At 43.5% G+C, this 15231-nt stretch overlaps 1 protein-coding gene across 1 annotated transcript in view; it reads left to right on the top strand.

Moving 5' to 3' along the window:
• Positions 1-6: 6 nt before the first annotated feature.
• SHLD1 (shieldin complex subunit 1) overlaps positions 7-15231 on the top strand; it is a 46607-nt gene continuing 31382 nt past the window's right edge. The window contains exons 1-4 of the mRNA XM_035894396.1: positions 7-378; positions 680-800; positions 919-1033; positions 3579-3748. Of these exons, the coding sequence (XP_035750289.1) occupies positions 939-1033; positions 3579-3748 (265 nt within the window). The 5' untranslated portion in view covers positions 7-378; positions 680-800; positions 919-938. The remainder of the gene's footprint in view (positions 379-679; positions 801-918; positions 1034-3578; positions 3749-15231) is intronic.

The following is a 15231-nucleotide window of genomic DNA, read 5'->3' as shown; positions in this document are numbered from 1 at the left end:
GTTTTGAGGGTTTGTGAGGGGCTGCCCTGTGTTGCTCTCGTTTCCCTTTGATGCCAAGGGAGCAGTTGTTGAAATAACGTGTGTCTCTACCTGCAGGAAAGGGGGAAAGAAACGAGACTGGGACGAAGAGGACCCCCTCTCCTGTGACCCCCAAAACCAGCGGAGTGGGGCAGCCAGCAAGGCCAGTGCCCCACACCCACTGACGTGCCCATCACACGTCCCGTGGTTCACCATCAACCTGGTGCGTTTGCGCAGGACCAGCGGCGTGCGTTTGGGAAATCCCCGCGCAGTGCCACCGCCAGTCGAGGGTGGCCCAGAGGCAAAGCCGGTTTCCTCCAGAAAGTATGTTTGTTCTGGTTGCTCAATGAACATAATGAGGTAATGACAGAGGGTGGGAAACAGGATAATGACAGAGGGTGGGAAACAGGACTTGGGTTTCACGGGCCTGTGGCTTGCTCTGCAGGCTGGGTTTTGTGGCCCTCTTAAAACGCGTTTCCTGGTCGAGGTTTGATGCAGCACAGGCTATCAGTGTTGGTGATAAACATTTTGGGGAAATACCTGCTCCTCTGCAAGAGGGAGGGAAGGGTGCCAGCCGCAACTTGCTTCTCTGCTTTACAGGTTTTGAATAAACAGCCCACCTGACAGCCTCTTGTAAAGAAAATCTTGGTTTTATTTCTAGAGTGTACTGACCCTTTTCCAGGAGGTCTCCATCACTGTCAACAGATTCAAGGGCATCACTAGACATGCTATTTCTGATTCCTAGAAAAAACCTTTCTCTGTGCCAGACCAAACAAACAGTGGTATGTGTGATGACTGATTGTTGACATTGGATGGCATATGTGCTTTGAAAGGTCACACCATCCGTCAGCCCGATCAGCTGATGCAAAGCATGTAACCAACCTGTTTGTTTCATTCCAGCAAGCTAGGATTGACAAACCATGAAGGAAGAAGGAGGGGATCCTGAAGCAGTGACAGACTGTTTGCTCCTGGACTCTGTCAAAGGGGACCGCTTCCGCATCAGCGCTGTTCCCAGGTATGGCACAAAGGTCATAGCGTGTCTCTTCCATGTGCCTGAAGGTCCAGGGTGGAGCTGATGTCTTGTTTAGTCTCTTCATCAGTTTTGGGAATAGAACTGCTGTAGCCTTGACTTATGCTGCTTTACATGGTCAAACTGCACTCTGAAATTGTTGGAGGACTACAGGGAGCTGATACAAGGAAAAAATTTATTTTTTCTTAAAAAAAAAAGGTGATTTGTTTTATCTGAACCTGATCATCAAATGGCTGCACATGTTATTAGCCCTGTCATGCCAATACGAGGAAGGAGGCCCGGCACAGGCAGCTGGCAGAGATGGCCAGGATCACAGCAGCCCATATCAATGACAGCCTTAAACTGCTCTGGTACCACACCAGCAGTTCCTCTTGCTATAATCTCCCACTTGCCCTTGGAGGAATAAGATTGATTGGATTTTTGGTGTGGATTTTTTTCCAGACCAAGGACTGAAATAGGCAGTTTTGTTCTCTAAAATATTCATGTACTTAAAAAGTAGCACAAATAATGAAAACAGTGTTTGAGGAAAGTTTCTCCTCTGTGTTCCTTACACACAGATCATCTGTGTTTTGGGACATGAAGAGCAATGGAGGAGAAGCTTCCCTCTGATGTGACTGTTGGGGGACAGAGGGTTGTGTGTGTTGCTTTGTTTTTAACCTTCCACTCTGTTTTTCCTGGAAGCTTTCTGTGAATGCACTGACCTTGCTTGTCCCTCCAAGGCAAGGCAGCTGATCTACTCCAGTATCACAGCCAACATCTCCACTCTGTTCATTAGCAAGTTAGTCAGCACTCTGCAAAGGTCAGAGGTGCATCTTAGCTACAAGTTTACTCAACGCAGAAGCACCTAAGGAACAGTGTTTTAAAAAAGAAAATCTTCATGGGGGTATTTACTTCATTTTTCAGTACTGATCCCTTCTAGCGATTTCTTTGGCCCCTGTGGCTGTAACATTCCTCGCTGACAACACCCCTGAGATAAGAGTGTGTTGCCTTCTTCATTTTATAGAAGAGGAAATAAATGTGAGACTGCAGGGTCCCAAGCCATTGCCTGACCACTGGATCTGGTTCCTCTGTCCTATCACTCTTTACCAAAATAGCAGAAGGATACAGCTGGTGAAAGAGGTAGTGCAGATAGCCACAATCTGCTTTTTATTATTGCATATAGGTAGACAAAACAGGTGAAGGAAGAACCTTGCACAAAATCTCTTACAAAGTCTTTGTAAGAGCTGGGAACTAAATTCACACTTCATGAGAAACACTTGTTCTGTCCATGTTTTTTCCATCTGTTATTTGAGTGAGGGGGAAAAAACACAATGTCAGCTCACATTTACCCCACTCAGTCTCATCATCAGTGCTCAGTGGGTGTTTGAAGTAAAGCTCCTGCCTGAAAGTCCTTCTGGCATTAAGCTTTGCAGTAAGGACTGGGTCAATTCCTGCTCCGTTTGGTGTTGCTAGAGATGTGAGCTGGAATACCACAGTGCGCTCAGAGCCTTTACTGTTAGTGGAGAGTCTCAGCTGCCTCACAAGGGATTGTGCAGGGTGACCAAAGGCTAGTGGCTGAGGTATCAGGTGGAAACTGAGGGCATTTGGGGCTCTTCTGTGTCTTTCCCTGCAGGTGTCTTTCCTCGAGGTCTATACAAAGCCCTTTTTACTGAATCAGTGTTAATCGTGCTTCGGCCCAAGGATCCTACTTGCTTCTCTCTGTCATTCTGTGAGGTTCGCCGAGCTTCCCCACTGAGTTTTTGCCTTTCGCTCCTCTCCTGCCTCAGACACTTGAGTGGCTGTGCTTGGAGCTGCTGGACTGGAACACTTTAGTTTCATCCTCTCCAAAAGAGTTGCCCATCCGCTGTGGCCCTTGGTGTGGGGCTGGATGGCACCAGCCCTGCCCTGCTCTCCACCCAGCTGTGTGTTCCTGCCCTCTGTGGTGGTGGACGGGTTCAGGGAGCTCAAGAGAAGGGTGGTGGGATGTGGGGATGTTTCGGCTGCAGCTTTCCGAAGTGCTGTGCACAGGGTAAACAACACAGCTGCCCTAGTGTCTTCATACCAGGAAATCCTTGCCATCCCTGTGAGATTGAGACTACCAAATTTTAAGATGCTCTTTCTTTCTGCTGGTGAGTGTGATGAACTTCATGAACAGAGCCAGGAGGGATGGGTTTAACTTGTGACTTCCAGAAGCATCGGTGGAAAGGGACCCTGTAGAACATGTTTCCTTTTAAATTGCAAAATTGCATGCATAATATAACCTGAAGGGAATATACTCCGTAGCTTTCTAGTTTTGGGGCCTGAATCTGTGCTTCTGGGAAGCCAGATTTGTTGTGGACTCCTGGTTATCCTAGGGCTGAGGGCTGTTGTCTATGGGTTTTGCTGTTCTTCCTTCACATCTTTAAATTTGCTCTTATTTTCTTAAATGAAGTATGAATGTGCTAGAACAACTTCTCTCAGCAAATCACGCAGTGCAAAAATGCCAGCGTTGACTTCTGCTTAGATTTTCATGCTCTAAAAACCCAGCTCAGTCGCATTTGTATCTCTGCAGTGGGACCATGGAAGGAAAAGAGATGTCACCAAGTGATCACTCAGAGGAGAGCAGCATATTGGACCTACCCTCTGTTTGTGACCTAGCAGAGCACTTTCTGCTTCCACACAGCTCTGAAAACAGTGAGGAGCTTTTTTGTTCTGTGGATACTTTTCCCACTCCGCCAACAGGTAACAGCTTCTGCCTCTCCACATGCTCTTTCTTTAGCCAGCACGTTTATCTTATTTAAGCAGTGTGTGATTTGACTGAGTAACAGCAGTCTGACTCTGGTGCATCTGCCTTGACTTAATACACAGTTTACCAGAACTACAGTCTGTTCCAGCGTCACAGGTACAGTGTGAACTGTGGGTCTGGGAGACACAGGAGAGGAGTTCAGAGGATCCTATCAGCTGCTAATGTTTTGACAACACTGTTTCTTCATGTTTCGTGTGTTCCCAGAGGGAGAGGGTTACGAGGGTTACCTGAACTAACCCACAGAGCAATCCTCCAGGCTTTAGTAGGAAATACTGTCTCAAATTACCATAGTCAGTAAGAAGTGTTTTTAAACTTTTCCTTATATTCTTCACATGCTCATCGTGTATCTTCCACTCATGAGCTCAGGATGTGGCCTCTGTAGCCCATTACTTTAAAATTATAACAGTGAATGTTTGCTTGTGCTAATGACATGACAGAGGAAACTGCTTCAGTTCAACTCTTGGGAGATGACAGTTTCCTCTCTTGAAGGAGAACTGATTCCTGCAGAAGTAGCACTTTAGGTCAGCCACTACTCCAGATTCTCAGGAGTAATGGTGTATCTGAGAAGATCAAGGGAAGGGATAGCTGGCACATTCTGATTACTACACTCCTCAGCCCAGCCAGTGTGAATATATGGCAAGAAGTGTGAAATCAAAATGCACTGGCCCAGTGACACTTCTTGTCATATATTCATACTGGCAGGGCTGAAGGTTGTAGTAATTATATGTAATATTTTAGAGGGGAAATAAAATCTGATCAGAAAATAATGTATGGAGATAATTTGTCAAGGCACCTGAGCAGGTGAAACATCACTGTTGACATTTCTGGTTGCTTTGGAGTCTGAAGTAGTGTAAAAGTAGGGTTTGACTCCTCTTCTTCCTCTGGCACTGTGTGGTTTACTTTGGCCTCGTTCCAGAAAGTTGGCTGGGAATTTTTTCAGTGTGAATTCCACTGTTTTGCGTGCTGAACAGCTAAGCAGCAGGATCTACCAAACTAATCTAGCTTTGTTGATGTTGACGACTTGCCTTTGCAGTTGTCTTCATCTCTGATTGTGGGACATTCAGAACTGTAATGAAATCTGCAAATCGTAGATACCAAAACCTTGCTTTGGTTTTCCCATGCAGACCCAGAAGTCACGTCTTATATTACTAATGATGCAAATATTCTACTGTGACCTCGACTTTAAACCATGATCTGTATCGCATTCCATGATCCATATGGCATTAGAGGAATTGTGTATCTGGTTTGAGGTTTTGCTTTATTTTGTGTGCGTAAGAGCAGTACCACCACTACAAGGAATGTCTTGAGCAAGCCTTTTCCGCTGTTGTGGTAGGGGAGGATGGGGAAGTTCCTCTAACAGTGAGACAGGCTGGAAGGCGTTTGTCTTCTCAGATTTCACAGGCTCTGTGTTGCAGGTATGAAGAAATTCCAGGAGCTGTGAGGCAGTTCCTCCAATGTTTGTAGGGCGGCCCAGTTGCTCAGACACCGTTTAGTGTGGCTCAGGGCAACTGGATTTGATTGCTCTGATGAACGGGATGCACAGAAGCATTGTATGACCGCTCAGCAGTCCTAAGACTGGTCTGAGGCATAGCAGTGGTGACATATGCAGAAATGAAGATGGGCCGCTCTAAATGCAAATGACAGCATTGGGCAAGTCATTTACAGTGCATGTGTGGAATATGTAGCTGAAGCTCAGTACCAAGTTGTTGTCTCCAACACCACCTGGTGTCAGCATGAATTCCAGGTGTGCTGAGGAGGGCAGATCAGGCCGATGAACCCTCTCCTTCATTGTTTGTTTTAGAGACCCCTCACAACTGAAACCAAGCAATAACTTGGTTAGCAATAACTGTGGGATGCACACTGTAAAATGGCTCCTTACCCTGTGCTCTTGTGAGTGAAATAACCCAGTTCATGCTCTGAACGTCTCGGTTCCTTTCTCCTTGTAACAGTGTCAAACCAATATACATGCTCAAACTCTCTTTTTTGACGCAGCTTCAGCTTTCTAAGCCATGGAATTTGGTCAGTGTGGCAGAAGAGGCAGGAGGGCAGTTTTAAAAACATACTGTCTGTGTCAGATGTTCTTGGACAAGAAAGTTCTCTCAAACATATCTTGGGAAAGAAAGCTCCTTTGCTTGTTTTCTCATGAGATATTGTAAAATGCTGCTGTGACAACATAAATTAGGAGAGTGGGGGTGGCTGTAGCTTGCACCAGAAGATGACCAGAAGATTGCATCCTGGGGCTTGGGCAGGGTGGATGAAGGGTCTTCTCATCAAACTTGAAAGATTTTTATTAGGGGTGGGGATCTTCCTTAGTGATTCAAAAGCATTCCCAAAAGGCCATTAGGTCTCTGGGAATGTGACAGCTACCTTAGCAAAGAAGCAGACTGACAGCACAGGCTGTGTTTTCTGACATCTGTCACATGAACTGGACTGAGACTGACTGGAATACCATGCCATCCCAGCCTCAGGAGTTGGAAATGGATATGGAGGTATTCCTAGTGCCTGAGTCACTAATAATAGGTCTTACTAGTGTAGAGAGGCTCCATCACTTGTAATAGCAGAAGGTAGTACCCATTAGCTGTGAAAACAGGGCCATCTGAAAGCAAGCATCCCTAGGCAAGAAAACAGTAGTCCTGTGGGAATACTACTAAATGTCTAAGTTGTGTATAAATCAGTGGTTTTGATTTGTGTGGGAGTGAGGGTTCTGTTCTTGCCACAAACATGCATACTTTTAGCTTACTGTCATAGTGAGTTCAAGTGTTTAAGTGGTGATAGACTGAGAAAATGGAATTGGATCAGTGAACCTTTCAGTATGCTTCCTTTTTTTTTTCACCCTATACTGGAAAATAATAAAAAAAATTAACTGATTATAGTGTTGTAATCTGCATCACTCAGTTGCACCGTGCTGCAGCAACACCTCACTACTTCCTCTGGATTAAGAAAAGTTGCTAACAAAAGTTCCTACTTGGCAGCTCTCAGGTGCCAAGAAAATTAATATTGGAAATTAATATTTGACATTTATAATGAAAATTATAATATAAATGTTAATTTATATGGATGTACTATAATATAAGTTATAATTAATAATTATAAAAATATTATTTGAAAGGCATCTAATAAAGATTGTTTACAATAAAGTAAGTCACTGGTGATGTTCCTTTTTCTTGTAGGGCACTGAACCAGAGCATACCAGGGACAGTGGAAACAAGGTCTTTGCCAGGAAAAATTGCAGCCTAAAAAAGAGTTAGAGAATAGACTATGGATGTGTTGCAGGCAGGGTCCTGGGCTCTGCCCATGCTGCATGGTCTGACAGAGCTGGGTTTGCCAGCCCAGCCCTGGAGTGATGCTACCAAGCCTGAAGGCAACGCTTGAGAGCTCAGCCGTGGCACCATTCTTGGGAGACTGCTCGTCTGAAGCATGGGCAGAGCTCAGCCCCATCTGCCTTCGTGGCCATTCCCTGGAGCTAGCGGTCTTGGGGAAGTGGGTCTGCTTGTTTGTCCTCTAGTTTCTTCCTTCATCTCTTTTCCTTTGTAATGAAAAGTAGTTAAAAACCTGTGTCCTTAGGAGAATGCATGGATAGATGGGGTCATCCAGGGGAAGGGGGAGGTACACTGAAAATGTAGTATTGCAGGAACAGAGAAAATAGAGGAAGGATCACAGCAGGAAAGGAGGGATGATGCTGGAGAGATGTGGTGGAGCAGGAAGACAGAGTTCACTGTATGATTGGAGAGGCCTGTGTGTATCTAAAAGATGGCTAGCTTTTTTAAAAAAAAAATAATAAAAGCCAGTTTGAGGATGTTCAACCTTTAGTTGCCTCTCCAAAAGCACTATTTCTGTTCCTGCAATTTACTTCAGGTTTGAGCCCAGGCTTACCTTTGGTTGTTTTCCATGGACTGCCCTGACCTCTCTAATGCAGCGAGGATCCCAGGCTGCCCCTGACCGTGCTTATTCCTGCTCCATCCTTTGCACTGGTGCTCAGGCCACGTGAGGAGTCAGCTCAGGGAGCCTAGCTTGCTGGGCAGCCATGTAAATATTTGTGTGGAGGAGGTAGGGACAGCTGCTCTTTCTGGCAGCAGCACAGGTGTATGCCAAGATACAGCAGTCTGCAACGTGCCCTGTCTTTCATATGGGATTACAGTCTTTCCAGAATGGTGGCTTCTGGAAAAAGTAATGTTAGAGTATTAATTGCTTTTCCAGTGCAGGGACCCAGGCTGTAGGTTCCTTTTGATCAGTCGTGGGGTTTGTAGGTTTCCTTCAAAAATAGTCCATTTGGAAGAAGTCGTGAGAGCTTGGGGGAAATGGAGCAGAACCATTTCACTGGAGACTGACTAGTTCCAGGCAAATCAATCAGTCTGGGCCACGGCACTGCTACTGAAATTGCTGCTCACATCAAGAGGACACTTGATCACAAGATTATCCCACTTTAAAAATAAAAGCCATCATGATTTTTGGACCATTCTGGTTGCTTTCTGGGTTTTCAACCAACCAAGCATGTTTGTTAAACAAAGCAGAGATATCCAACCTGTTAATACAGCTCTCAGTTCTATAGGCAACTGCAATTTCTTTGAAAAAAATGCTACACATACCCAGTGAATTTACGTGCTTAGTTTTGCAGTGGGTTGTTATGTCTTTTATTAGCAACTGAGGAGTCACGCTAAGGTTGGTGCATGTGTTCTGGCTTGTCCTTAAATGCTCTCTCCTGTTTACCATGTCCACTTGCGTGTTAAGAGTTGCTTAATCACTTTTGTAGAAGTGGGTTGTGTTTACTGAAGAAGTCTGGCATGGTTTGTGTTTTTTCTGTATGGGAATTGTGCACAAGTGCTGACGTAGAAGCTGAAAATGAAAGGAGCAGGCTGTACTTGTCAGCAGCAAGCCTTCAGGGATGGTACTTGATGGGTGCTTGAAGGTTCAGTTCAGAACTCGGTGTATGCATTCATTACTTGGTATAGAAATTATAGCTTGGCCGTCTCAGCTACGACTGTTACCAGAAGTAGCAGAATCTCCAGAATGGCTTTTTGTCTGGCCATGCTGAAGACAACCTGAAGGCTAAAGACCTAGATATATATTCTCATTTAAGTAGTCTACGTTAACTTTGTAAATCCAAAACATGTGTGATATTTTAAATCAGTTTCAGGTTGAGCCAAAGCTGAGCTAAGGACTTGTACTTTCACTCCTGGCTGCTGTGGTTAGATACAGAAACTTCTGATAGTCTCCCTTTACCAAAAAGTTATAGATTGCCCAAAGTATATCTTACTTTTTGGCTTGATGTGGAGATGAAGGGAGGGTGCTGTACAAAGGTGCTTTGTTATGACTGCAGGAAGTTAACATGCTCTCCCACTTGCAAACGTTCAGTTTGAACTGAACACCGTGGGAATTAATGGGGTTTTTTTTAGGTAGATGACCTGTGCATAACTATGTTGGCCTTGCTGAAGATCATGCCCCCTATTTTGGGAATTACTGGATTTTTATTGGTTCGTTTCCTGCTGCCCTCTAAGTTGTCAATGTTACTTGTTTCTGATGCTACCAACCTTGCATGCTTGGAACTTAGAGGGCTCGTGATTTACTTTTTTTTCTTCAGCTGGTGGTGGGGTTGTATGTCACTGCACAGAGCTCAGTCCTGTGTCATTTAGTGCTGTTGAGAAATGATGCTGAACAATCCCCAAGGCTGATGTGGGAATAATTCTCAGGAGTGTTGGTTGCACATTGTTTGCTGCATGGATCTTGATGACTAATATCTGTCGGTGAAGTATTTGGTTTTGTTTGGGAATAGCCTTCCTTGTTCTGTCTGTTACCATTACAGCCATGCTGGGATCTGATTTTGTTATGTAAACGAAGGGTCTTTAAAGCTTGGTTATGTTATGCTTTTTCTGGGTGCAACTCTAATTTTTTTAACCTTTCCAAAAGTTCTGGTTTTAGCAACTTTCTTTTTTTATCCCTGATACTGGTGTAGACATCCAGTTATTTGTCAAGGCAGGTAATTTATTTAACTTAATCAAAAGCAAAGAAACACCTATTTTCAACTGAATGTGTATATTTTTTTATTGATGATTTCTAACCAAGTACACTCTCAAATATGATCAAAATACTACATTTTTCTTAATCTCTAGTCTTCCCAAGAGGAAAAAAAAGTGAGACGTTTCAAATCCTAATAATTTTGTATAGATGTTGTGATCCAGTGGGGCAGATGCTCAGTGGACTTGAATTTATGCAGCACCACTGAAGTCGTGGGCAGGCCCTTGGGTTCGGTGACTACATGGCTCTGGTGAGTTTGGCAGCATTAACTTTCCAAGCATCTCTTTGTGGCCCAGTTGTGTTGAATATTGAATGAAGCTGCAAAGTGGAATTCATGCTACTTCACATAAAAGGAATACAGGGAAACGGCATGACACAAAAAATAAAGCACTCAGCACCAGAGACGCTGAAGGTCTTACATCTTTTGTAAATTAATTTTTCAGGAATATGTTACATAAAGCATCCTGCCAAAAATAAATCTTGGAAGAGAAAAGGACAGTGCTTTATTCTTTTGCAGTCTGAGGAAGAAAACTAATCCTATTTTAAGGAGAATTAGAGCACTATACTTATATCAAAGAAAAACCTGAGACATGTGACTTGTCTTTTTAGACTTCAGTGCTTCAGAGTACCTCTATGTTCTGTGGAAATAATCAGTTTGTACTAAACCATTAACAATTAGAATTCAAGTCCAGAGGAAATGCTTCAGTAACAAAGGCAAGGAGTTGTGCTTATGCCCTGAAGTTATCTGATTGGATTCTGCAGTTCCGTGCGTAAAGGAGAGCTTGGGAGTTTGCCTCTCGGAGCTGCTGAGGAACAACTGTGCAGTGCAACTATGTGCTGTCATCTGAGGTTTTGTATTGACTTGTTTGCAGTTGCATCTTCGGCTCAGAGTAACTTTTCTTCTGCTACCCAGCTCATATTTTTTTCCCAGAAAAAGAGGATTTGGTAGGTTCACTCTCATTAGGCTCACAGTTTCAGCTGTATCCGCCAATCTAATTACCAAGCCTTTCAACATGGAAAGGAGCATAATACGTGTTCTACATGATATTGTTGAAGCCTTAAAAAGTGCTGGCACAATACAGAACTTGGAATTTGTATATGTGAGAGTGACTTTGAGGGACCATCACCATTGTTCCCTTTCATTCATTGTTTTTAATTGAGCGTATAGGCTTATTAAACCCTTGCCAGCCTCTCTATGTAGAGGCAGAAACAGAATGGGTTGATTTCCAATTCGGGATGCTCCCTTCAAGCTTTAAACAGTGAAGTGGTTTCTAAATGGTTCTAAATGTTCTACGTTTCTAAATGTTTGTAAGTGGTTCTAAATGTTGGCAGGAGTTTTGTTTCCTCCCTAAAGCCAGTCCTAAGCAGTTGCCTATCAAATTTGTGACTGGACATTGTAGCCTTGTATTGAGAACTACTGTGTGATTACTGTAAAGCTAGGAGCTGGTGGCTCATCTGCGTGGTAGCTTTAGGAGTGGGCCTGACCGGTAACAAATTGCCATTGCCTAATGAGTCACCTTCTGTTAAAAAGTGCAACAGACTACCTGTGGAAGGTAATGGTGGTACTGGTGTGGGGAGTCTTTTTAATGATACATGTATGCGTGTGTTTGTGGCGCTAGATTTAGAGCTTCTCCAACTCTAATAAGCATGACAGAGATGAAGTTTTCTGGTACTGGACAGTAACTTTCACAGGCAGAGACTGAGACAGAGCTCCCTGCTGACACCAGCTACTACTGGTTTAGGGCTGTAGAACACAGCCCTGCAAAGGGCTGAGTGACTGTCCTTCCCCTGACTGTCCAGGGAGTTGGCTGCTCAGCTCCCTGCAGGACTGAAAACTTTCTGTGCATTGCATTGATACATTTCTTCAAGGTAGCAAAACATACCTGTTTTCTAGTATTTAATGCTAAGTCCTGATGGGAAAGGAGGCAACCTTGTGGCTGAAGATGCAGGCACCTTAAGATTTGCCAGTTTCTTACCCAGGAAGTAGTTCAGGTGAAATCTAATAGCAAAGAACTGATTAGATCTGTGATCTGAGCCAGAATTCCAGAGTTGGTCTTTTTCTTTTCCTGAAATCACCATTCTGCAAAGATGTTGCCATGTATTTAAAGGGTGATGATATACCTAGGATTTCTGTACCAGTTAATGAGTTGAGGCAAACAAATATACCACACATTCAAGACTGAATGTGTTTGTTCCAAGCCAAATTCTTCTCTTATCCCAGCTTCTTACAGTCCTTTTCCTGTCAAATCAGTCACACTGACTGCCGCTGGTCTGCTCTGTGGTCTTGGGCATGGCTCTTCACTGCTGTGGTCTCTGTTTCTTGTGCCTTTGGGCTCTGTGCGCCTTGCTCACACAGCTGATGAGCTCCATGGGGCAGCGACCATGCTGTGCTCCGTAGCTATCTGCTATACAGAGGACAGTGAAGTCTCTAGCTGCCTTCTGGGATAACAAAGCCCAGCAGCACCTTGTACCTGTCTGACCCAGGTACAAAGAACCTGTTGTTTTAAACTTTTGAAGGAGGTTTATTTAGTCTTTGTTTGGTCAGAGAGGGTGAAACAACATTCAGAGTAAGGAACAGTAAACACTCTCAATGGAACCATTAAGCCATGAATCAGAGAACGTATTTGTCCCGTTCACCATGGAGAACAAGACGTGTTTCTGAGGTAGCTCATAACTCTTTAGGTTATTTTCCCTTTTAAATGTAAAGTCCCTATGTTGTGAAGATGATGCAGAGTTGCTCTGGTGCACTATATGAGCTAGAGCCTGGATACTGAGTTGCCAAACATGCTTCTGTGTAGCAAGACTTACCAAGTGAATGTATGCTGCTGCATCCCCTACGTTGCTAAAAGATTTTTAGTGAGATTTTGTTTTCCTGTGTGCAAAAATATGTCCAATTATTTTATTTTTTCAGACACAATTCACTTTGTGGAGGTTTCCCATAAATGCTTCAGACTTCTTATTTGCAAATACTGAGCCACCTTGCCAGGAGACATGAGGTGTCAGAGTCTGATTAACAAGGCCTCACACAAATTAACTTTGGATTTAAGTGGTTTTGTCAGTTCTAATGGGTGCACAATACAATAGAAGGCATCTCCAGAGAAGAAAATGCAGGACAGGGTAGTATGACAATGCCCCAAGTGGGTCTGAGTGAAGATTGCTTGAGTGGTAACTTATCCTCAGCAGCATGTAACAGTGATATGTAAAGAGCAGTAGAAGCAGAAGTGATCCCATCCCTGCAAGCCTTTAGCTTCCAGGACTTCTGATTTAAGAGCCACAGATGGCATGTCACTGTGTCACTAGCTCCTGATGAATGATCCTTCCAGGAATTTGTCTAACTGCTTTTGGACCTCTCTATCTCCCTCAGTGTGGGAGTGCGACTGTGGGGAACCACTGGCTTTGGTTTGCATCTTTTGCTTCCTGTGATCATCTGAATCGCCTGAGTTCCTGCAGGCTAAGAAATGGTGTATGATCACTGCTGTTTCTTTCTCCAAGCCATTTGTGGTCTTACAGACATCTTACACATTCTCCCTGATGTATTTTTCCATGCTAAAGAAGCCTGGTGTGTTTTATTTTTATCTCAAAGAAAAGCCATTCCAAGACTTCAGGCAGCTTTAGGCTATCCTTTTGTGTGTTCCTTCTAGCTTGTCAATGGTCTTTCAGAGATGTGGAGACAAGAACAGTACACAGTGCTATGTCTGTGACATGGCTCAGAGCAGTCTGTCCTTGCTTGTAGTTCTTTGTGCATTGTTTTGCTAGATTTTTTCTTTTTCTCTCTTTTTCTCCCCAATTTGGTACTTGTATTGGAGGAAAAGAAGTCTTCCCTTGCCTGGGCACAGGCAGTGGTCTCGAAAAGGTGCTCTCTTGGAAGGTCTCTTCCTACCTAGTAATATAAGTCTAGGATCCCTGCAGGAAGAGCAAAGTTGTCTTTTGCTCTTTTCCTGATCTTTTTGTTCACTGCAGTCTGTTCACATGCTTTCTTCTCTTCTTTCCTTCCTTTATAATCTTGCTTGCTTTTCAACTTTCACTGCCTTGTCTCCTATTCTGTGCTAAATTGTGATGGTGGTTTTTCCCTCACGTCTCCATTGTCTGCATACAGCCACCTACCTGCTGTGGATTCTGGGTAATGTGGTCCTTTTTATCCTGAAAAGTATACAGATCTTTCAGTAGATGGTCCTCAAAACAGCATGGAAATATTTACTCTGTCAGCCTGTAATTAAAGACTAGAAACCCTGAATGCTCTCCTCCCACCCTGTGCTGTGTGCTGTCTTCAACATGATCCCTAAATCAACGGTTATTGCTGGACTTTGATTTCAGGAAACTTCATGGGTTTCATTGGCTTTACTTCCAAAACCCTGCTGGCACAGTTTTCAATAAAATGTTTGCTCTGCATCTGCCTTTAATGCTTGTTGTGCTTGTAGTCCTTGTATTTTCCAAGGTGGTTTTCCGGTCCTTCCTGGTTATAAGGTTCAAGGATTTGGCTTAGACTTGAAATGGCAAAACTAAAATGTGAAGACAGTGTTTTAGTGATTTAAAAAGGTCAGATGGGCCTATGAGTCAGGTTCAGGAAAACAAATGTGATCCTACTTCAGTAGCCAGAGCAGGGATTTTACTGAATGTCGAGTGGGGAGGGGAATCTGTCTATCTCTATAAAATGTCATGATTACAAACCATCATTGGTGTTAATTTCAAAAAGGAGGCTGCACAAAAGCTTGTACCTGCTTTCAGGATGCCATATAGCTAATTTCATTATTATAACAAATGCATCTGTAGCTTTTCTTAAAGCTCCATCTACTGGAGATGATTGACTATGAATGCTTTACTTTACAGTGACGACAGCAGTCTGGCTGTTAGCGATAGAATATCATAAAGCTCTAAAAAGTGCACACATGGCATATACAAACAATATATATCTATTTTAGATCTCATTAATCTTTTAGTAGTTGTCTGGTGTGAGAGGGGCCTACTTCATTTGCTGGCAATAACAGCCATGCTATCAGCATATATCAGTGCCAGACAGTGGGACCTCTAATAGGTACGTAGAGTTGTGTCTGCACACCAGTGGGACTGGGGTCTTTTAATCTTGCCTTGCGCTGCATCTGTGGTATAAGAGTCCCTGTGGGCTATTTCTTCCTTATCTTTATCTAAACTGTCATTCCAGCTTGGGCTTTTATTTCTCCCATCATATCTATCAGTGTTTGTCCATTTCTGTGACCTAATCTAATTCAGACTGCAGTAATGTCATTATGGCAATTGTTCCTAAGGTGGCTGCGAGGCAATTTTGTACATACTTATGCCAATGCTATTTTATCTTACCAGGCCAGTTAGTGAGTGTTAGCTGCTTAAATAAGAAAGAATTAAATCCTGTAAATAAATGATAGAGAACAAGACTTTGTTCAATTCTTTATGA

This window comes from Egretta garzetta, unplaced genomic scaffold (assembly GCF_000687185.1).
Source record: "Egretta garzetta isolate BGI_Z169 unplaced genomic scaffold, ASM68718v1 scaffold360, whole genome shotgun sequence".
NCBI classification, from domain to species: Eukaryota; Metazoa; Chordata; class Aves; order Pelecaniformes; family Ardeidae; genus Egretta; species Egretta garzetta.
Note: the sequence above shows the minus strand (reverse complement) of the source record. Positions and strands in the feature narration are given on the sequence as shown.